This window comes from Scardinius erythrophthalmus (assembly GCF_964197995.2).
Source record: "Scardinius erythrophthalmus genome assembly, chromosome: 16".
Classification (NCBI taxonomy): domain Eukaryota; kingdom Metazoa; phylum Chordata; class Actinopteri; order Cypriniformes; family Leuciscidae; genus Scardinius; species Scardinius erythrophthalmus.
This window is the reverse complement of record NC_138236.1, coordinates 37,175,955-37,200,493: the sequence shown is the minus strand read 5'-3', so window position 1 is coordinate 37,200,493 and position 24,539 is coordinate 37,175,955. Positions and strand designations below refer to the sequence as shown.

At 38.3% G+C, this 24,539-nt stretch overlaps 1 protein-coding gene across 1 annotated transcript in view; it reads left to right on the top strand.

Moving 5' to 3' along the window:
• Positions 1-24,539, top strand: part of ascc3 (activating signal cointegrator 1 complex subunit 3) — a 253,571-nt gene that overhangs the window by 176,150 nt on the left and 52,882 nt on the right. The window contains exons 21-29 of the mRNA XM_081388469.1: positions 7,572-7,797; positions 8,277-8,431; positions 11,152-11,250; positions 13,135-13,303; positions 17,699-17,919; positions 18,913-18,998; positions 19,088-19,254; positions 21,557-21,702; positions 22,783-22,903. Coding sequence (XP_081244595.1) covers positions 7,572-7,797; positions 8,277-8,431; positions 11,152-11,250; positions 13,135-13,303; positions 17,699-17,919; positions 18,913-18,998; positions 19,088-19,254; positions 21,557-21,702; positions 22,783-22,903 — 1,390 coding nt within the window. The remainder of the gene's footprint in view (positions 1-7,571; positions 7,798-8,276; positions 8,432-11,151; positions 11,251-13,134; positions 13,304-17,698; positions 17,920-18,912; positions 18,999-19,087; positions 19,255-21,556; positions 21,703-22,782; positions 22,904-24,539) is intronic.

Sequence of the window (24,539 nt, the reverse complement as noted above, 5' to 3'; positions counted from 1 at the left end):
TGCCAAATCATATGCAACTGCACATCAATTATGGGAGATTGTGTTTAGAGTCGTGTCTGAAATAATCACACAATGTTGCTCCATTTTTGTCCATTTTTGATCATTTCAATGGGAATCGGCACAATGAAGAATTTTCCCTGCCGGAGAAGCGAGTCCTAATTATGCGAGTCGAGTTCAATTTTGGTGAATTTTTGTAAATTAGCTGAAGATCCACAATGGATGAGAAGCTCATTCAGCAAGTTTTGCAAAACACTTATATATTATAAAGGTGGCTGTCTGAAAATGTTTATTTCGTTGTCATTATTCGTTGGAATTTGTCACATTCGGTCCTGCTTTCTTTTGTCCTCCAAATTTGCTTAGTAAATATGAGCCCATCTTAATATTTATACATGAAAAATCAATTCATATAATAAAGCACTGGGTTTTAAAGGAATATTTCCTATTACTTACTTTCTTCCCTAGAACACAGACAGAGCGCTCATCAGATAACATTTTACCAGTCGAACAGACGCTGCTACAACACTATATCTGCCACGCAATTCGTCTAGCCTAGGCTACATCTGACCATTTTGGGTTCAAACACGCCCTGCACACCACACATTATTAACAGTGTTAAATTTGAAAAATATTGTTCGATAGAACTGCTTTGTTACCACAGTTCTCTGCGTGCCTCCTCGGCGATGAAGTTCCACATTTGCGGCTATCCAACACGAAAATGCATGCAAAAGCCTTTCACAATATTGTTTTCTTCAGATAACTCCAAATTTCTCCCACACACTGGACTTTATTATTGATGACGTATTGTCGACAACTTTACAATCTCCACTAGCTTTTCTTTTCTTCAACTCCTCAGCATCCATCTCGACGACTGCAAGCAGATCGCGCGCGCACGGTTATGTGAAAGTAACCTATATTATTAATTATATTATAGATTCCTGGGAGGGCGTGGCGCGTGGGCACAAATAAGCTGATGTGGATTTTAAATGATTTTATCAACTTGAAATACAGGCATATTTTTGTAGATGTGTTCATAAAAATATGCATATATTTTTACATTTGCATGTGATTGTTTTAAACCCGTGTTAAAACCCGTGTTTCCCCCGTTTCCGACCCGATCTGCACCCGTATCCGACACAGTTGGATATTCCCGCGGGTACCCGAACCCGTGCAGGACTCTAGCGCTCATGATGCTCTTTTCCACGCAATGAAAACTGATGGCGACACCGTTGAGTACCAGAAAGGACAAATAAGTGTTCGAGTTATAATAAGCACAAATGTCAGGGCATGTCAAAACATCTCAAGGGCCCCAAAAACACCTCAGACCCCAGAGGGTTAATTGTCCTTTTTTAAGGAAAGTCGTCTTGAAATGTAAAGCCGCAGTGATACACAATAAACCACAACACAACATTTGACTAGAGATGCACCGACGTATCGGCCAACGATCAGAATCGGCCGATTAAAGCTATTATTTTGCGCTATCGGCCAATTGTTTAAAAACAGCCGATGATCAGGGCCGATTATATTCTATCTATCATAAGGGTGCGTAAAAACGTGTCCGACTGCAACTCACACTGTGTGAAGAAAATCTCTCCCGTGTTGAATTTAGGCCAAGTTAATGTGACAATAACGCATTAACAGTTAAAGATAGCTACATAAAAGCTTTATTTGACCCTCTAAATCACCCGTAGTTCAAGCCAGGGTTGCCAGATCTACTCTTTTCCCTACACTAAGCATTATTTGTAGCGCCTCCCGTCGCTAACAGTTTTGTGATCTGTTACTTCTGATGAGAAGAAAAGTCTCCGCTTTCAAATTCAATATTCAATTATCAATTATCATATTACATCCAAGATCTCAATCACATAGTTAGTAATATTAAACACAACCCACACCTGTAGAAAACATTAGGATTTGATTTAAAGTGCTTGAAATGTGATGCTTGCTTTTTGGTTGTTTTGTGCAGATCGCTCTAGGGACGGTCACTAATGTGGATGAAGCCGTCCGTTTCAAATTATCACGAAATTCAAACAATAAATGGCGTTTTGATGCTCTTAAATGTGACAGATCTCTGTTTCGCCTCAGTTCAAGCAGCAGCGCAAGTCTTTTCTTCCACTTTAAGACAAGTTATATCTAGAAAAACATGCATGAATATCAGAAGCTTACTGTTAATTATATATGTATGTTTAAATACATTTGCCATTAAGAAGTGGGTTACACTTTATTTTAAGGTGTCATTGTCACAGTGTAATTCTATATTTAAGTGCTGAGTAATATTAAGCAACTACATGTACTTACTGTAGGGTTAGGGTAAGATTAGGGTTTGGTTGAGGGTTAGTTGCATGTAATAATGCATAATTAACTCTTATTACTATGGTAAGTACATGTATTATGTAACAAGGACACTGTAAAATAAAGTGTTTATGAAAACTACCTTAGGTGCAACTGAGTTGTATACAAACATTTCTGCTTTTATTTGAGTGTATATATTCTATCTGGAAATAAATAGCATAGCATATTGAATATAATAGCTCTGTTGTTAATTTTAACCTCTAATATTATAGTGTGCCAAATGAGAGCGTTGCCTGGATAGTTTCCAGCATTATTTGGGAGAGATTTTTATTTTATTTTTCTTCAGAAAAATCGAACTATCGGCATCACCCAATATCATTCTGAATATTAGAAATGTGTTATCGGTGCATCTCCACATTTGACACATCACAAAAAAAAAAAAAAAGGTGCCATTATTAAAGGGTCCATACGACACGATTTGAAGCCTAAAAAGCTTATTGTGCATACATTTTAAACCGAACGACATGATGGTTCTTCTGTGATCGTGGCACATTTAAAAAAGCATTGAGTTGAACTCAAGTGTGGATGAGTTGAGCATTTGAGAGCTGCACAGATGAATGCACTGCGTTTATGGGGATATTTCCATTGCCGTCGTATGGAAAAGATCCATGAAACAAAAACACGCATGCTTCAAGCAACACAAGGACTAAATTGTGAGAGAAATTGAGAGTGGAGTATTTTGAATAATGTGACTGCGAGGTTAGGATGGGATGTGCTCTGTGGAAGACATCTATCCATGATATCTGCCATTCCATTACAACGGCTTCCATGTGCTCAGATAGTTGAAATCGCTGGGAGAAATTCCCTGTTTGCTCCTAATCCGGCTGATTTCAGATGTGCAGCTGGGATCCGGCAGTGGGAGGCATTTCCGTGTCAAACGTTTGTTGATTTTAAATCCAGACCTTCTCTGATGCTCGGGTCTGAGATCCCTCTCTCCGGCACCCTTCATGGATTTTAGATGTACATGTTTAGATATATACACACACACACACACACAATGATTCTTTGGATGGTTTTTGCATCTGTTCAGGGATCTTCCCGTCGTTCAGCTGAAGACTGAAGAGAACAGACTCGGTTCTGAGCGAATGGTTCTGTGGAGCCAGTTATTTTTTAATGATTCGGTCGAACTGATTCCCCAAGCATTTGGAGATCGGCTAAGCATAAATAAGAGGCTGAGTGAGGCAATATAGCAAAGAAAAAAATATATAATTTATAATTTTGCTCTTTCCCACCACTGACGAGATTTACCGTCAGTTATGACACATTTCCTTGCCATTTACGACTGTTTTGATCATCGTTCTTAATCCGATCCGAAGTCTTTGACAAAAAAAATTCTCAGCTTTTTGTTCAGTGTGGTTTTTTTTGCTTGTTTGTTTGTTTATGAAACTTTTTTTTAGCAAAGGCTTTGTTCTTTCTCTGTTCTTGTACATATTCATACAACAAAATATTCTGGGGATCGTGAAAGTTTTGTGAATGTGATTAAAAATGCGGGCGCAACTTTTTTTAGTAAATACTGGCAGGGAAAGTGGTACAGGCCTTCAGTGATATTCAAAATCATAATATTTATGGATTTGCTCTTTTTTTTCCCAGTGGAACCAGAATTTGGACCACAATTTCAGCAACTAATGCAAGAATTATTTCGATTTAAAATAATAATAATAATCATCTGAAGATATAATGCCATATTCCAGATGTGGTAAATATATCATTTCCAAATATTTTCTCCTGGAACCAGTTATAATGAGATGTCTATTAAATTTACAGCATTAAGGTGTGGGTCGCATAAGTGAAGTTTTGCAGGCATTGTCAATAGTGTATCAAAGCATGAAACACAACTCACACTGAAGTCACTTTCAAACCGTGCCGTTTTGAGTCCGTCGCACAAACATGCGAAAGTCCAGATCGCACGGATTCCTTTTGAAATGACCATGAAAATTTGCTGAACAACAGAAAATGTGGGTGCACCTTTAAACTGGAAAAACATAAATACCTCTAAGATACACAAATGTATAAATGTATTTTCCGATTGATTCTAATCCTTCCCTCTGGTAATTTTGACCTGTAAAATATTTTTGAAAAGATTGAGCGTTCATTCTGAGAGGTCAAGACCCCAGGCCTTTTGTCGCACTTGAACCACAAATAGACAAAAAAAAAAAAAAAAAAAAACGATTTATTTATTATTTATTGATCAAATCTAGTAATTTAAAGGTAAATCTGAAAGAAAAAAAAATGAAAAAAGCTTTCTGGACAAAAGAAAAAAGTATAATTTTAGGGCTTTGGGTCATTTTGGCCCGCGAGGGAAGGATTTGTAACAAAATGCGAGGAATAGTGAATAATATAGTGATAATACTAGCAAACTGTTTTCTCAAGCATTCAAAACACTATTGTGTAATTAAATCTTTAAAAACTCTCCAAACTAGGTGAGTTTTTCATCTCTGACCGCACAACCCTAAAGATTCCCAATGCTCTCTGCAACAGATCAGTCCACAAACCTGCGTTCAGTGCATGATGGGACGGTTCTGCTGGGTCTCATCCAGGCTCTCGTGGCCTGTTAAACATCAGCATCTGGGTCAGCAGGTGTTCGTCCTCGCACTCGTTCATTTCTGCTCAATCCATCAGTGACACACCGGATCAGTCCATCATAGATCATCACACCTTATAGATCAAAGTAATGTAGGATTCTCTAAGCCATCTGAGCATAACTCACACTCGACCCATCAGACACACACACGCTGCGCTCTGATCTACACCGACAGCAGTCAGAGCAAACCCACATTAGTTATTCCATAAAATGTGTTCTAGATAATGAACTAAATTTAAAAGAGCCCTTTAAAAAGCTGTATCCCATAAGAAGATAATTGTATATGACAAATCTGTTTAAAATGACGCTCCCCGTTAGACAAGCTGTTTATAAGGGTGTCCACTGCCAAGTATCCGTCATTCAGTTCCTCAACCATCGGAAAACCTCTCACTTTATTTCACTATCCCGTCACTGACGGACATTTCCAGCTTCACGTGTTACACATCTTCTGAAAGAGTACTGAATCTCCTGATCAAAACACAGGAGAAGAAGAAGCAGAAACAAGCGATATCAGATATAAGCAGACGCATATGTAAAATAACACGATCGTCAACATTAAACAGCATATACATCAAAACTGCCTAATATTACTGAAGGAAATGTCGAGCTGTGAAGCTGTTGATGGACTCGATCTACTCCATCTGTGTTTCTGAATCAGATCTGAATGTAGTCTTTGACAAAAACACGATTTTCTCAGATTTTTGCTCAAAATGTTGCTTTTTTTAATGAAACTTAAAACCACATTCAAGTGTTAATAAAAAAGAGTGCATTAAAGGAATACTCCACCGTCTTTTCATATTAAACTATGTTATTCCCTTAACTAAGACGAGTTGATACATACCTCTCTCGTCTCAGTGCGTGCACTCAATCGCTCTGGCGCGCGGCGAAACTTTGTTCACTCAGTTCATTCAATACGGGCCAAGCAGAGAAGCAACCAAACACCTCCACGTTTTCCCTATTTAAACACAGTTACTCGCGAAGTGTAACTCGACCTAGGACGGTGACACAAAACAAAACGTTGCGCTTTTCTAAGCATGTAAAATGGATAACTATATTGTATGGCGGAATACCACAGCAACCGCTTATGAGCACTTCGACTTGGCGGGGTGATATCTTCATTCGTGAAAAATCCTCTCACCGGCCCCCGCTCCCTCTGGTGAAGATATTACTCCGCCAAGACGAAGTGCTTACAAGCACTTGCTATGGTATTCCGCTATACAATATAGTTATCCATTTTACATGCTTAGAAAAGCGCAACGTTTTGTTTTGTGTCACCGTCCTAGGTCGAGTTACACTACGCGAGTAACTGTGTTTAAATAGGGAAACCGTGGAGGTGTTTGGTTGCTTCTCTGCTTGGCCCGTATTGAATGAACTGAGTGAACAAAGTTTCGCCGCGCGCCAGAGCGATTGAGTGCACGCACTGAGACGAGAGAGGTACGCATCAACTCGTCTTAGTTAAGGGAATAACATAGTTTAATATGAAAAGACGGTGGAGTATTCCTTTAAGCTAGGATAAAACTGTTTTGTTTATTTGTTTAAAAGCAGAAGGTCTGTTATTTCTTTTGATATATTGCATATTCAGATATTCATACAACAAAATATTCTGCGGGACAAGACATTTGTGTGAAAATGATCAAAAATGCTGGCAGGGAAAGAGTTAACAGACATTTTGCAGTTGTGCAATCAGTTATTATGTCACACTGTAGTTTGGGGAACACATATTCACTATTAACTATGACTTTTTCCTCCTCATAATTACTTCTTATTAATAGTTAGTAAGGCAGTTGTTAAGTTTAGGTATTGGGTGGATTAAGGGATGTAGAATATGATCATGCAGAATAAGGCATTAATATGTGCTTTATAAGTACTAATAAACAGCCAATATCCTAGTAATATGCATGATGATGAGAAACTAGTTAATAGTGAAAATTTGGCCCTCAAACTAAAGTGTTACCAATGATTCATAATTAGGTGACAAGTAGAGTATTTCTTCATTGCATATGTTTGCATGTCCAACAAAATGCTCTTGAAATGATCTCAATATAAGGAATTACATGCAAGTCAATAAAGTTGTTACTTTACTTTCTGGTTTACTGGTGGTAAACTGGTCCACCATGAATGAACAAATTACATGAAAAGTTGAAATTATCAGATACAAAGTCATATTAAAAGTCGGATATAATGGCATGCTAAAGAAACTGACATAAAAAGTCATAATTATGACAAAAACAATTTGCATAAGTCATATACAAAGATACTTAGTCATTATGAGATAAGTCAAAATTATGAGATACAATGAAAAATGGAAATTATAAAGTCATAATTGTGACAAATGCAATTTAAATAAAGTTGAGATACACAAGTCATATACTAATAGTATGACATAAAAGTTGAAATTATGAGATAAAAAGTAAATAATTGTGACATTCGTACTCAAAATGATGAGAGTAAAAGGTCAAAATTAATTTGGTAAGATACGAAGTCATTATTATAAGATAAAATTCAAAATTATGACATAAATCACTTTTAGAATTAATGCACATCTTGACGCCTCCCTTCAGCATTTGTATCCCAAACTTCACATAATAAACTGGATGGAATCAGCGGATGTGTACGTGACCAGTGTGTGTGTGTGTGTGTGCAGAACGCAGCTCGTATCGTGCGGGCCCTGTTCGAGATCGCTCTGAGGAAGCGCTGGCCCGTCATGACCCACCGCCTGCTGACGCTGTGTAAGGTGATCGACAAGCGCCTGTGGGGCTGGGCTCACCCGCTCCGCCAGTTCAGCTCTCTGCCCTCGGCCCTGCTGTCCCGCCTGGAGGACAAGAAGCTCACGCTGGACCAGCTCAGAGACATGGGCAAAGACGAGATCGGTCAGTCTCCGCTTTACACCGTGTGTGTGTTCACGTGTATGCGTGTGGTGTGTGAGTGCATGTGTGGTGTGTCTGTGTATGTGTGTGCATGTGTGTGAGCGCACGTGTGTGTGTGTGTGTGTGTGTGTGTGTGTGTTAGCGCGCATGTGTGTGGTTTGTCTGTGCATGTGTGTCTCTGTGTGTGTGTGTGTGTGTGTGCATGAGTGTTAAAAAAGCTTATAAATCGGCCAAAACATGTTTTTATTTAAATCTAGTGTTTTGCACATGTTCCTGTGATGGTTTAGGGCTTTAATATCATTAACCTGATATAAAATCAATGGAAGTCTATGCAGTGTCCTCACTAATTCAGTGAAACAAACGTGTGTGTGTGTGTGTGTGTGTGTGTGTGTGTGTGTGTGTGTGTGTGTGTGTGTGTGTGTGTGTGTGTGTGTGTGTGTGTGTGTGTGTGTGTGTGTGTGTGTGTGTGTGTGTGTGTGCAGGTCACATGTTGCATCACGTGAACATCGGGCTGAAGGTGAAGCAGTGTGTTCATCAGATCCCTGCCATCCTGATGGAGTCCAGCATTCAGCCAATCACGCGCACCGTCCTGCGCGTGCGCCTCAGCATCACCCCCGACTTCAGGTGGAATGACCAGGTAACCATGGCAACCGCATCCAGGGCTTCACACACTGCTGGTAGTCTCTGGAATATCGGGATGTTCAGTTCCTCACACCAGCCGATCCCAAACTCATCCACACAAAATATTCAGGCCTAACTTGATGTATTTGAGTTGCATATACAATTTCCATCCATTTGGATTACACAGCTTTACATAAACAAACTAATAAAGTTAACGTGATGCATAAGTGTCACTCATACATAAATGGTAGGATTTCTGCTATTAACATGCCTAAGACTTTTACACAGTACTGTGTGTGTGTATATATATATATATATATATATATATATATATATATATATATATATATATATATATATATATATATATATATTAGGGCTAGGTATTGACACATTTCACAGTTCGATTCCGATTCGATTCAATATTGATTATTTTGGATATCACATACAATACATGGAAAATCTCTTAACTAATGCTGTAAACTATGGGAGTCAGTTGTAGCCTTCTAGCCTTCATTAGCCTACTATTATTTACACTTTTATTTATTTTTATAATAATAAAGTTATATGAAATATAAACATTTAAATGGTTGCTATCATAAAAACTTGCCACATTTATACATGCATTAAATATTGAAGAACATTAAAAATGATAATAAATATTTAATATGGTGCATATATTTAGCGAAATGCTCCTCTCTAGAGTTCATTTTTCCAGCTGACTGACGAGTTTATGGTCACTGGATATGGTTTTTCTGAGGTAAATGTGACGTTACATGACAAGCCGTTTTACTGACGTCTTTCCACGGTTGAAACACTGATTGAGTGATTCCACGTCACATGATACGGATTTCTTGTACTCTATCTTTAACACACTTTCAGATGCTCATTCATGTTTATTCCTCGCTGTAACTGGTGTTATTAATGCGGAAGAGAAGATCATGTGCTTCTGCTTCTCTTGAGCTGAGCCAGAGCGATCTCACGCCACAGCGACAAAACGCTACTTATGTTTTTGAATTTCATAAGAAAATTTACATAATTTGAGGATTTAAGGACTTGGATTTAAGAATCGATTAAAATCGAGAAATCAATATTTTTTACCCAATATATATATATATATATATATATATTGTTGTGGGTTACTACATTGTTGTCCAGAAATTGTCTGGAACTCAAATGTTTTTGCGAGCGAACGCAAAGTTTCTCAAGGGAATGCAAAACATTTAAGAGAAAACGCACAAGCATTGACAATTTTTCCTCTCCTCTCGTATTTTTTCCATCACCATGTCCCTTTAAGGTCTCCATAGCTTTGAGCATGTTTTGGTGAAATATTATGATGAGGCCCTTGGCAATTATGAAATAATAATGTAATGAAAGGATGCGTAGTCTGAAAACTTTATGATTTATAATCTGTTTTCCTCCTAGGAACTCAAAAATCTTTGTGGGGACATTTTGTCTCCATGATATAGGGTTTACCTGGACACACTCACTCTCTCACACACACACTCACACACACTCTCTCTCTCTCTTTCTCTCTCTCTCTCAAACACACACACACACGCGCTCACACACACACACAGGCTCACAGCAGGTTCTTTAGGATCTGAAGGCATCATTGATCTGTCGTCTCCTCCCCTGTGTTTAAGAGCACAAAGGCTTGAATAGCCCAGATCTGTGTGTGTGTGTGTGTGTGTGTTCTCCTGAGGGCCACAGATGGGCCGCTCTGAGTCATGTGACCAGAACTCCTCCAGCGTGACACCCAACAGCTGGAAGACCATCAGCACACACTAATCACCCGCCAGTGTCCTCGCTCACACACATTAACATGGCATTAACAAACATTACATAACGCTTCATCCACTTAGTACTTCATGTACCTAATATATAATGGCGTTCACTACCGTTCAGAACCATTTTTATTTGACAGATCGTAATGCTTTTATTCAGGAAGGATGCATTAAATTACGACTAAAGACATGTTACAAAAGACTTATATTTTAAATAAATGCTGTTCTTTTGATCTTTCTATTCATCAAAGAATAAAAAAAAAATACTATCACAGTTTCCACATAAATATGAAATAGATAATAATCAGAAATGTTTCTTGTTCATCAAATCATCATATTAGAATGATTCCTGAAGGATCATGTGACACTGAAGACTGGAGTAATGATGCTGACAATTCAGCTTTGATCACAAGAATAAATTAAATTTTGCAATATGTTTTCAGTGCGTGTTCAAGAACGTGTTAAATATGGCTATAGTTCCGGTTTCTAGTGTGAATGAAGCTGTGTGATTCAGATTAGATTCAGATTCAGATCAAACAGCCCGAGCATGATTTATTCACACCATGAGCAAAGCGGAAACTCTGGTCATCCAGACGCTGAGCCGCCTGACGTTTGATACGTACAGTATGTCACTCGCTTTAACGTAAAACAGTCTACAGCTCAACAGGCTGTGAAGATTTCACTTACTTTTCACTCAATACGAGCCATCTGAGACAGTTATGAAGCGGTGATGGAGATCAGCAGGAGTTCAGACGAATGTCAAGTTCCTGACGGGACGTTTTTATGCTAACACTTCACAATAAGGTTCATCAGCTAACATTAGTTGACTACCTTAGTTAACATGAACTAAGAATGAACAATACTTCCACTGCATGTATTATGAAACAGTAGTGTCCACTTTCAGTCGTTCTTCTGGCTCTCATGGCTCTTCTGGTGTGGTGTTGCACAGGTCCACGGGTCGGTGGGAGAGCCCTGGTGGTTATGGGTGGAGGACCCCATCAACGACCACATCTACCACTCCGAGTACTTCCTCCTGCAGAAGAAACAGGTACATCTGATCACAGACCAGCAGAAGGAGCGCTAGATTACACGCCTCACCTTTAACCGTAATGTAGCGTCGCTGTCGGGCGGAAACCTTGTGTCTCCAAAAAACACTTCTCTTCAATCAGGGTTCGTACAGGGTGATTACAGTGCTTGAAGTGAAATTTAAGTCCTGGAAAACCCTTGAACACAGACATATTTATGAAAAGGTATTTGAAAGTGCTTGACTCATTGAAAGACAATAAATGTGAAGATAGTGTTTAATTTTATTGATTAAACAATCTTTTCATGCAAACTTAACGCTGCATCCCGTCTGATATCGATATAGAGCCATTTCGCATGGCTATGAGTGTGATATTCCTCATATCCAAGTGTATGATACAGCTTTCATTCTTCAAATCATATATTCATGAGGGAAAAAATCTGTTTGAATAAGAAAGCGATATATTTGTCACAGTATCCTTTTAATGGTTAGAGTTAAGTCACAAGCTCTTTTAAATCTTTTCATTGGTTAAATACTTGCAGACGTAAAGGGTGAACAACAGTAATGATTTATAAAAAAAATAAAAATGCAGAAAAAAGGAGAAATGCCCGACAGTGACGATATGCGGTTTTGTTATTGTTGAAACTTTAGAACTAAAACTATTAAAAATGGTTAATTAATTAATTAATTAATTAATTAATTAATGGTTAAGGTCAAATAAAAAATATATATATACTTTAGGGCTGTCAAAAGATTAAAGGTGCATTGCGCAAGTCTCTGAGTTTTTGCAGAACTATGCCCCCTTTGGCGACAAGCGAAACTGCAACACTGCAACTGAACGCGCATGACGTCACGCACAGTCTCAAATTCCGACCCGAATCCCTCTTATTTATTTTACTGTACAGGATTATAGAGGCAATCGCAGTGATCAGAGAAGGGCTCATTCAACCCATCAGGCAATTGTTTAAGCATGTATGGGTTAGAAAAACGGGTATTTTTAACATGAAATGTTGCGCAATGCACCTTTAATCGCGATTAATCACATCCAAAATAAAAGTTTGTGTTTACATAATATATGTGTGTGTACTCTGTATAATTATTTTGTATATATAAATACACACACATGCATGTATATATTTAAGAAATATTTGCATACATATACTGTATATATTTATATATAATTTATATTATATATAAATATATTTTTTTTATATATAAAGTGCACATTTTTCTTAAATATATACAAGCATGTGTGTGTATTTATATATACAAAATAATTATACAGAGTACACACACATATATTATGTAAACACAAACTTTTATTTTGGATGCGATTAATCGCGATTAATCTTTTGACAGCCCTAATATATATATATATATATATATATATATATATATATATATATATATGTATATATATATATATATATATATAAGATAAAACTTGAGGAAGTTGGCAACTAACTGAAATGAAATGAGTTTAAGTACTAAAATGGCTAAAACTGAAAAATAAATTAATTAGAGCTACAGTAAATAGAGATATAAAAATAATAATAATAAAAATGACAAAAGCACATAACTAAATCACTCAAATGTATCCGATATCATCCGCCTCCAGTTATTTTTAGCTGTATAAAACTTCTCATTAAGCTGCTTGATATTGCCAACTGATATATTTTTACCATATTATTTGAATGTAAGTAGTACAAACACACTGGTTTGTAGCACAAACAGTTTCACTGTTATTTACCTATAGTGGCGAATGAGTTGAAAGTTTCACACATTCACATTTAACTGGATAATGCTAATATAACACTGATTATCTGCACAAAAATCCTCAATTTCAAACGGATTAGGTGATGGGCAGTGTGTCACGTGAGCTGAAGATAATCACATGTTCTCTGTCAGGTGTTGAGTGGAGAGCCTCAGCAGCTGGTCTTCACCATCCCCATCTTTGAGCCCATGCCTTCCCAGTATTACATCCGAGCCGTGTCTGACCGCTGGCTGGGCTCTGAAGCGGTGTGTATCATCAACTTCCAGCACCTCATTCTGCCTGAGAGACACCCGCCACACACAGGTGCGTCTCACACACACACACACACAACTGAGACAACAAGCTGTCAGCGACAATCCTCCTGCAGACACTTTATTCCTTATTTACAATTAATCACTTTAAGTTAGGGATGCACCGATATTAACATTTTGGCCGATAACCGATAATTCTTCATATTTGAAAGCCGATAACCGTTATATTGTCGATAAATCTAAATCCAAATTTTTATATAATTTTTGAGAGCCTGATTACAAAAAAGCAAAAGTCTCACCATTAAAAGCCATGTCTCAAGCACACAACTATAATGTTTTCATTACAATGTTATGAAGCTTATATGACAGATTTGAACTGTATTTCAATCATATTTCAAGCCATTCAAAAGCATCGTGTTGAACAGTGCGCATCTGAAGTGTCTCAGCTGAAGGAAATAATACATTATTTATCGGCTTTAATATATCGGCCAAATTTTCTTATCAGGCCGATAACAATAACATTAAAAATGAACATATATCTGCTGATACCATTATGGTGCCGATATATCCTACTTTAAATGCTTTGTGGAATGAGTCAAATGGTCATTAGGCCTATTTTGAGAGTATCATATTCAGCATTTCATATTCAGCATTTCAGCATTTTAAGTGCTAGTCTGTTTTTTTTTATTGCCTTTCAAATTGGAAATGTCAGGTTTTTTGTCCCACCACTGCAGAATTAGCCACTGTTTCTTGACAAACAACAGTTCTGAAATTTAATTAAATGGAGTAAGTGGCCCAAAAGCGTAATTATTTGGGTTTTTGCTGCAAGCTGTTGTTTCAGAGGACTATATGTGAGCGGTGCTTCTGTTATGCCGGTCTCTAGATATGGCTCGTATTAAAGCCACTTTACTATTTAAAAAAAAAAAAAAAAATCTTTTAAATGACAGATTTTATGATATGATCTCTTGTGCTGTGTTGACAATCCTTTGCTTAAAGGGATACTTCACCTCTGGGAAGATGAATGTGTATTTAAAATAGGTCATTTAAGTATAAGAAATGTGAAGAAATTTTTTAATTTGGAGCTTTCTAGACTGAGAAAACCCAGAAAATGTATTTTTGGCTTATGTGGCTGAAAGACAACAACTCCCAGAATGCACTTGCTTCGCTGCCTTAGGAGGCCACGCCTACCGGTAAGGGAGCGCAGTTGAAAACAAACAACAAGGCTAGCCTACGTGATGAGTTTGCCAGGGATTTAGAGATCGCCCAAAATGTCCGGGATTCGGCTTTTGCATTCTACAGTCGCCAATCATTCATCATGTTTACTGTGGCGAGCAGGACGAGGCTAACAACCGCGGGAGAACGGCACGAGGCCGGTGGAGTCATTACTGAGACGCGCCGAGTCTCGCATCGCTCACGGAGGAGCGGGAATTTTCTTAGCAATGGTAAAACGCACATCAACCGATCACTTGTTTAGCGTTCATGTAAACACTACATTCAGATTCACCAATCGGAATGAATTCAGTTAGATTGAAACGAGAGGTGTGCATGTAAACAATGAATGGCGACCGCAGAACGCAAAAGCTGAATCCCGGACATTTTGAGCGATCTCGCCCGCCGGACAAGTCCGGGAAAAGGAGGATGGTAACCCCTACTTACTCAGCTTTCTCCTACTACTCAGCTTTCTCCACAGAACAAGAGCCTGCTAGCTTAGCTTCCAAAGAAAGACGGCTGACACTGTGTACATTCTGTGAGTGAGATCCCACCCTCTATGGGCGGGCTGAAAACATGTGGAACAACGCCATCTACTGGCTGTAGTCTTTAGCCCCTGGACAGAAAATCCTCCGATGACGCAAAATGACGATTTTTGCGTCATCGGAGGATTTTTTTCCAGACAAAAAATACATAAATCTCTTGTCTCAGGGGGATATGAGGGGGGAAAGCACGGTAATTCGAAAATACTACAGGTTTTCTACTAATACAAAGCTTAATGCTAAATCCTGAAGTATCCCTTTAATTTACTTATTAAATTGCTTGTAAATCTCTCATTATACTATGTTATCGCCAAACATTGGAGTTAATCTTTCTATCAACTATCAACTTGTTTTCTTTCAATTAGTCCAGATTTTGTATTTCTTCTTGGATCTGATTGACCGTAGGCCTCAGTGATCTGAGTTTATGCACTTCAGTGTTTGAGTGGAAAAAAAAATCACTAAAGCTTATTCACCTTAATAAAAGAAAAAACTGAAGTGCATAAACTCAGATCAATGAGGTCTATGATCTGTCAGTTCCACACACAAAAAAAGTGACAATTGAATTAACACAAGTTGATAAAAAGATTGAATCCAATATTTGGCAATAACACAGCACAACGAGAGGTTTATAAGCAATTTTTTGTAGGCTGGTAATTTTTAAAAAACAGAAACATTATCAAAAACATTTTTGCAGAAGTCGTTACCCTGTCAGAGCAAATTCAGTAAGTTTTAGTCCAATACGATTACATTAACCAGCATTTTCAGGGAAAAGAAAATAATCTCTGGGTCAAAATGACTAGAACACAATGTGAGGATTAAAATGATATCATCGTATCGTATCTGTACTAGAGGTCTGCAGGGCTTTACACTGAAGCCCGAACCCGAGATCGCTTGACCCGACCGGTACTAAGTTAAACCCGAACCCGAAATCTGTCGTTGTAAAGATGTACCTGTACACAACACAGCTTTGCAAGAACTACACTGCACGTAACCGCTGAGCAGCTGTTTGATTTGTGCCTTGCTCAGTTTACACTCATTCACTTTACACACACATTATGTAGTCATTTTAGAGGTTTATGTCCCCTGGCTCACTTATTATCCAGAAAACACGCAGAGTGACTGTGACTGAGGAATATTTTCCCTAGTATTCTGTATAATTCGTTGCAGTGCAGCTTTCCCTGCATCATTCGGCACTGTAATACGTTTTGCCGTATTGTACTAAAGCACAACACATCCGAACAAAAGTTCTGTTAATATATAAATTACATATAAACATGCTTCCGCTCTCTTGCACTCTTTCGGACACAGGACAGCAGACGCCATGCCATGCAAACCTTAACTACATATATCATCAAATATATATATATATATATAGTTTTTCTTAGTTACAAACCCGAACCTAAAGATTATTCATGAAATATATCGGGCTTGGGTTGGGTAGCAGACCTCAGCAGTCCAAAATAGTGACTTTTAATCACCATACAGGCCAAAGATCACAATAATGAACAAAGTATAGAGCTGGTAAGTCCCGCCCCTTCCGCAAAACCCCGCTGGACCTCAAAGTTGAAAAACCGTCAATGCAAGTGAATGGGAGAAAATAATCATTTTCTGGTCCCGTTTGAATTGTGCCATGAATGTGAACATATGTTGTCTGTGAATTTTTTATATAACTTTTCGTGTAAAGAATGCTACAATTTAGCGGGTAGAAGTTTGATACGGTTAGACTTTGTGTGAGAGCACTTTGTGGACTACAACTCTCGACGCGTTTGAAACGTCAACACCACTCGCACACGGACACTAGCTCACGGATCCCACTAAACATGGCTGTGTCTTTGGTGCACTTCACCGCCTTCTTTCAGGGAGAGGACAAAATCGTTGAGGTTGGTGAAAACCACAGGTAAGTCAACTTTATGGGGTGACGTCACATAGGCTACATGTAGTCTTTCTCGTTATGTCTTTTCCACAACTGCTAGCTGAAGAATCATACCATATACTGTCAAACTCTTAACATGGAGAGTTATATAAAAAATTCACAGACAACATATGTTCACATTCATGGCACAATTCAAACGGGATCAGAAAACAATTATTTTCTCCCATTCACTTGTATTGACGGTTTTTCAACTTTGAGGTCCAGCGGGGTTTTACGGAAGGGGCGGGACTTACCAGCTCTATAGTCAATGAGTAGAGATGAAACGAAATTTCATATCACGATTATAATGACCAAAATGATCACGGTTATCAATATTTTAAAATGTGCTGTAAATGTTCAAAAAGTACTGATACACACACGTAAATAAATCAAATTACATGAACTACATGATTTGTTTGCATGAACTTGTATATATCACTAATAATAAGTGTATAAATTAATAATAATAATTACTCTTGCAACGATGGCATGATTTTAAATTAAAATGTTGGTTGGGTGACTTACAAAATAAAATGTAATATCTACTAAAATGCACTCACGTACTAAATGTTTAAATAAAGTTCTGATAAAAACATTATAAAATGATAAACCTCACATTTCTATGGAAACTTGTTTCTTCCATGGACTAAAAAATAAAAGAGGTAATCGTGACTTTATCTCACAATTCTGACTTTGTTTTCCTTTGCAGTTGTGAGTTTATATCTGACAATTATGAGATGAAAAGTCAGATTTGTGAGTTATAATTTGTTTTGTTTGATTCCAGAGCTCTTGGATCTCCAGCCATTGCCTGTGACTGCTCTGGGAAACAGGGAGTACGAGAGTCTGTACAAGTTCACGCACTTTAATCCCATTCAGACGCAGATCTTCCACACGCTGTACCACACGGACACCAATGTCCTGCTGGGAGCTCCCACCGGCTCCGGGAAAACCATCGCTGCAGAGATGGCCATCTTCAGGGTCTTCAACATGTACCCCACCTCCAAGGTCGTGACCTCTGCTGTGTGTCTGGTGTAGGGTTGGGTATCGGTGAATTTTAACGATTTTCGATTCCAATTTCGATTCTGTTTATCAATTCCGATTCTTATCGATTCCTAATTTCAATTCTAATAAGGTTAAAAAATTGTTTTACATATCATTCTCATTTAGTCTTATTGCAAAACATTTGAATTTAAGATGAAAATCATGAATGAAAATCAACAGGTTAAAGAACACTTACACAAGGAACTTCGGCCTATGATTTAAAAATACCATAGAAAAAACAACTAGCCTAACTATGAATTTCACGCATTATTAAAGACAAGTTAACACAATAAAAAAATAGCAATAGCAACAAATAGATACAACTGAACAAAGATACGATTGAAATAAAAACAGTGTTTTAAGATTTTCAGGTACAGAAACTGTAATCAAATGTGAAATAACAAAAATAACAAAATTTACATTACAAATATAGTTACAAAAGTTATTAAGTCAAGAACCAGTGAATTTTCTCTTTGTCTTTTGTTGTTTGATTAGTGTTATTATAGAGACAATAACAGGAATATTAGTGTTATTATAGAGACGATAGCAGGAATATTAGTGTTATTATAGAGACGATAACAGTAATATTACTGTTATTATAGAGACGATAGTAGGAATATTAGGCTGCTGTCACTTTAAGAGTTGCACGGATCCAATATAGTTACACATGCCTGAAGACATCGTCTTGTGCTTGAATGGTTTAAAATCACATTAAAATCACATTTTCTGTGCGCATGTTTTGGATGTGTGTGCAGTACATAAAACAGCGAGCGAGTCGTCTCGTGCTTGAATTGTTTAAAGTCATATTGAAATGCTCACAAAGGAATCAGAATGAAAATTTTATAACAAGCATCCGATTCCTCACCTTAAGTATTCGATTTTCGATTCCCAACCCTAGTTAGGGCGTAGTTTTAGTTCCTATGACAGGGTTTAACGGGCATGTATCCGTGTGCACAGGTGGTCTACATCGCTCCTCTCAAAGCTCTGGTCCGAGAGAGGATTGAGGACTGGAAGATCAGAATCGAAGAGAAGCTCGGGAGGAAGTGAGAGTGTTTATAGATTCTTCTGGCAAATATGTATCTGTTATTATACCCTGACCTTTATTTGCTCATTATCATCCTCGTGTCTCCAGGGTGGTTGAGTTAACAGGTGACGTTACTCCAGACATGCGGGCCATAGCGCAGGCGGACCTGATCGTCACGACTCCAGAGAAATGGGACGGAGTGAGCCGGAGCTGGCAGAACCGCAGCTACGTGCAGAAAGTGGCGATTCTCATCATAGACGAGATCCATCTCCTGGGTAAACGCCCTGATATACGCAGTCTTTTTCCTTCTTCACTTAGGGATCAAATTAGTTCGATATGCCTGAACATTCAGACGGCGCCCACGCTGATGACGTTTAGATGAATATGTAAATATGTGCTGCACTCTTTCCTCTCAATAAAACAATAAACACAGAAAACAGCAGTTCAGAAAGCATCTGATCACAGTGATCTGGATATGTTTGCACAGCTCTGCAATTCAGCGGTCAAGATATGTCACATTTATTTATATAGCATTTTGTATATAGTTGATTTATTTAAAGCTGCAGTGTGTCATTTTTAGCGGCGTCTAGTGGTGAGGTTGCGAATTGCATCCAACAGAAGGGTGGCCGACAGGAAGTGATGTCGTCGTCTGAGACAGCAGAGAGTAGCCAGTTAAACAATGAGGTTTCTTTACAAAGATAAATTAAGAAATTAGATAAATTTACTTGATTATTCAGTAAACGATGTTATTGCGAATATTATTGTTACCTGTTCTTCATTGTGTCAGTGTTTTATTAGCTGACTTTAGCTAGCTTCTTTGCACGAAGAACAACGTAACGCGTTTGTCCGTTCAGGGCCACTGTAGAAACATGTCACCGCATTTCAATGTAAGGAGACCCGTGGTGTGTGTACAGTGCGCACAGAATTATTAGGCATGTTGATTTTCTGATCATATTTTTTTTCCAGGCACATTTGACCAATTCCAAACCACATTAATCTTAATAACAACAATTCATTTTGCATTTAATCATTTATAAGTGATATATAATTGTTATGAAGGATTAAAATAAAAAAAAAATTAAATTAAAAAAGCCTTATATTCAGGTGTGCATAGTTATTAGGCACATTTTCCTTTACAGATAAAATAAGCCAAAAAAGAGATTTAACTCAGTCTTAAAAGTAAAAAATTATTAAATCCCCATGAGAAGGATGCAATACTAATGCAATACTAGAAATTGCAGTTAAGGCATGACCATTGGAAAGTAAAATACTCATCTGGTCATCAGGGTCAGACAAAAACAGGTGGAGAAGAAAAGACACACGTTAACTGTAAAATAATCAAGAATTATGGTGAAGAATTAAGTGTGAAACCATCAGGAACCCTTAAGTCTCCAGCGCCACCATTTTCCAGAGCTGCAACCTACCTGGAGTCTCCAGAAGAGCGAGGTGTCAGGGTCTCAGAGACTCAGGTTAGGTAAAGAATCCTAAAAAATGACCCCCTCTTAATAAGAATCACAAGCTGAGGTGTAGTCAAATACATGAAGACTGTTTTTTAAAGGCTTTATAGACAGACAGATTGAGCGTGACTCTTGAAGGACCAGCACCACATCCTCTTCTACCACTATTTGAAGAATTCATTTATATAGATGTAAAATAAAACCAGGCTGACAATGCAACAATTGTAGTAGTTGATTATAACGCTACAAGTGAAATGTTTGTTTCTCAAGTTTCAAACAAAAACTGAAATGCCATCACACACACACACACACACACATACAAAAAAAATGCATAAATATTATTTTAAATCTGCTCCATGTAACTTTAAACTAAATTGCCTGTCTATTGGCCACACAAGCAAACCTTCAAATTAGTTCAAAATGGCATGGTAAAGTACGGTTAACCATATGAATCGAGTGGTTTATTCCAAGTCTTCTGAAGAGACACGATTGCTTTAACTCATGAACAGCCTTTTATTCATATATAAACATTAGCACCTTTCACACATAAAGTCTTAAAGTCCCCCTGGAGTCAATAATTGTATCCCTTAAAACTCATCTTTGATCACCAAAATTACATATTTCAAAGTTTTTTCCTTGAAAAAACAATTCTTCATGCCTTAAAATTGGCTTGAATGTAACTCGACACCCTTGCCTCATTCAGTATACGCGGTTCTATGAATATGCAGATGAGCCCCGCCTCCACTCACTCACTCAGCTCAGAGATCCACTGGTTGACGATCACACGTTGATCTGATTGGTTACAAGGTAGTTTGTGACGTCAGAAACACCAGCGATTTCAAAGCGTGTTTTTGAGACTGTCTTTGGTTCACTGCAGTTTTAAGGAGGAAATACTCAGCAATGCTGTCGACTTATGAATTTACACATGGTTTGTCTTAAAGCACATTAAAAACACCACATAGACACATAAACATCACCACAGGGGGACTTGTAAATTACATTTGAGAGATCATGATTGACATGTGAGCAGGAGCTTTTCAAAAAAGCCAGTAAATAATTTCTAATAATAGCGTGTAAAAATGGTATTGTTACAGTTTTTGTGTTTCGTTTGCCTTCACAGGTGAGGACAGAGGGCCGGTTCTAGAGGTCATCGTGTCCAGAACCAACTTTATCTCATCGCACACCTCAAAACCAGTCCGTGTGGTGGGACTCTCGACAGCGCTGGCTAATGCTCGCGATCTAGCCGACTGGCTGGGCATCGGACAGGTTACAAACCACCACAGCACACAACCATCTCAACGTTCACACACACACACACACACACCCTTCTAATGTCACAACACACAACCATCTCAACATTCACACACACACACCCTTCTACCGTCACAACACACAACCATCTCAACGTTCACACACACACCCTTCTAACGTCACAACACACAACCATCTCAACGTTCACACACACACTCTTCTAACTTCACATCTCTATCTACTACATTTGATGCAAGACTTGCGATATCCAAATCGCTTTTGGAGGCCATCCATAGACTTATATAATGACATATACAGGCAAATTAATATTTTTTCAGGATCAGTGCTCCTTCCTCTTCTCGGATTTGAAATGAGATGCAAATGATTCACGGCAATTCAGATCAAGCAAGAAATATTGGCGTCCAAATGAGTTTTTATTTTAGTTTTTTTAGAGTTGGAAGTAATTAATGGGTCTTGTTTCGGTGTAATCATGCTTCACTTTCCCCCATAATGATACGGGATGAAGTCAAAAGATATTATCTGAAACACTGCACCATCATTTTCATCCTGTTTCCATTACAGATAGCCGTCCTTTCAGTCATTCTGCGTTTATATGTGTATGTGTTCGCACACATGAGCGTGCGAGGCTCTATAAATAACCAGCACCCGTCTCCCAGCATGCAGCAGCATCAGGGCAGACAGCAGTGGTTATGTAAACGTTGTTTTACTATTGCTGAAATGTCACCCTGCGAGACAGACGGGGAAGGAAGGGCTGGGGGTCTCCATAAATCTGACGTGTGCTGTTTGGACTGAGGCGTCTCTCTAGCTGCCCGATCCATTATCCAGGCCTTTAAATATGTGCACACACGCACCCAGGCCCGGGCCACTTGTGTGAGAGCGTGGTTGTGGGACAGGGGACAATGACGGGCTGTAATTACCCCCAGATGGGCCACTCTGTCAGGCACACAGCCAGCTGGGCACTCCATCTCTCTCTTTATTACTGTCTTTCTGTGGCTTCTCACTTTCTGGCCCTGGTTTTCTTGCAATGTTTTGTGGCGCTGTCCTTACTCATCTGTCTGTCTGTCTGTATTTCAGGTGGGACTGTTTAATTTCCGGCCCTCTGTTCGCCCAGTGCCGTTGGAGGTTCACATCCAGGGTTTTCCTGGGCAACATTATTGCCCTCGGATGGCCAGCATGAACAAACCAGTCTTCCAGGGTACAATACTACAGTAACATTACACACACACTAAAGGGAAAAGGTCATGCAGAAACATTGAATTGTGTAATAATGTACTCAACAAGTGACACATTTGTGGGACCGAAATTGTATCTGAAGTCCTCAAATCTCATTTGTGCTACAATATATTTGGAAATTCACAAAAAAGGAGCACAAAAATTATATTTGTTGAGGAATTTTACCCAACTATGTTGACTTCTGCTTCTGAGAATTCCCTTTTTCATGATTTGTGCTTACATTTTTTATTGCTGTCAAATTTTATTGCTGATTTGAAATATGCTATTGAAAAACAATCCTGGCAAACCGTTTTGGAGATTTTAGTTCTGTAATGAGGGTTATGCGCAATAAACATCCGTATTCTGTAAAACCGGTCGCGTCGCTTCCCGTTCAGGTCTTTTGTATGTGCTTCACCGTTTTACTCAAGATACCTTAAAAGTAACGAGCAAAGATAATAGCATAACTGATGTCCATTGCATATGCAGATTGGTATTGATTTTTTTTTCTCACTAACATTTTTATCTTTAAACTGAATAAAACACCAATGTTAAAAGAAATAGATAGGTTAGCCGATTACTGTAAAAGTCCATAGTTATCGTCATCAGTTGGTACTGTCATAACACTCTCTGACAAGCGGATGCATTGAGACCTGTTCTCCTGTTTGTTGATGTGACGTTACAGCACTAGGGGTGTAACGGTACACGTATTCCTACTGAAAATTGTTGGTGCGGGTCATTTGGTTCAGAACACGTGCACCGGACGAATACAGTTGTTTTAATTAACACTCTGTGTGCAGAATGTAATTTCAAACTCTGAGTTTCCCCTCTAGGATTGGAAAATATTGTTTATATTGATACTATATAGTCAAAGTGAGCTGCTGCCGGATGATTAAGTCTGAGACAGCAGACGTGCTTTATATATGAAGCGCTTCAAACTGAATCATGAGTTTGAAGATGCGGTTCACAAACTGAGTTTGAGATGCGGTTTCCCTCAGAGCACAACTTACATCGTATCGTTTATACTCGCCTGTAGATTGTACATATTCATGCAAGTATTTCCATTTCGCATAATAAGGATTTTACTGACAGCGAGCGAATTTATGTTCAACTTTGCAGACTGTGACGAACGAGGCCCGGCACGCTTGGCGTCAAATAGGCGGAGCGGATTGGAATGGGAGCGCAATAATACAAAGCTTATTCGTATATATAAAAAATATATATATAATATAATCGTATATATAAAACATATTTTGCATCCAAATGTGTGAGCACTTCAAATCTCTTTCTCCAGGTACAACAGCTCCAGAAACTGCAGTGTGTGTTGCTGCCGATTGCTACAATATTGACAGACGTTTTTATTATTTAAAGACTGACATCATTTTCTTTTCTTTTTTAGTAAACCATTGTTTCATAAAAAATAAAAAAAAGTTTATTTTTTTCTTCACCCTGTTGTTCCAAAACATAGCAGATTGTGGCTTCAAAACCATTTTTGTCATTTGTGTGTGCCGTTACACCCCTAAAATGGAAGGTCACCAGGTGAACTGACTCGCCTAAAAGCAACTTGAGACCAATTACAAATTAATCTTTTGTACTTTTACCAAAACAGTACTTTTTTATCA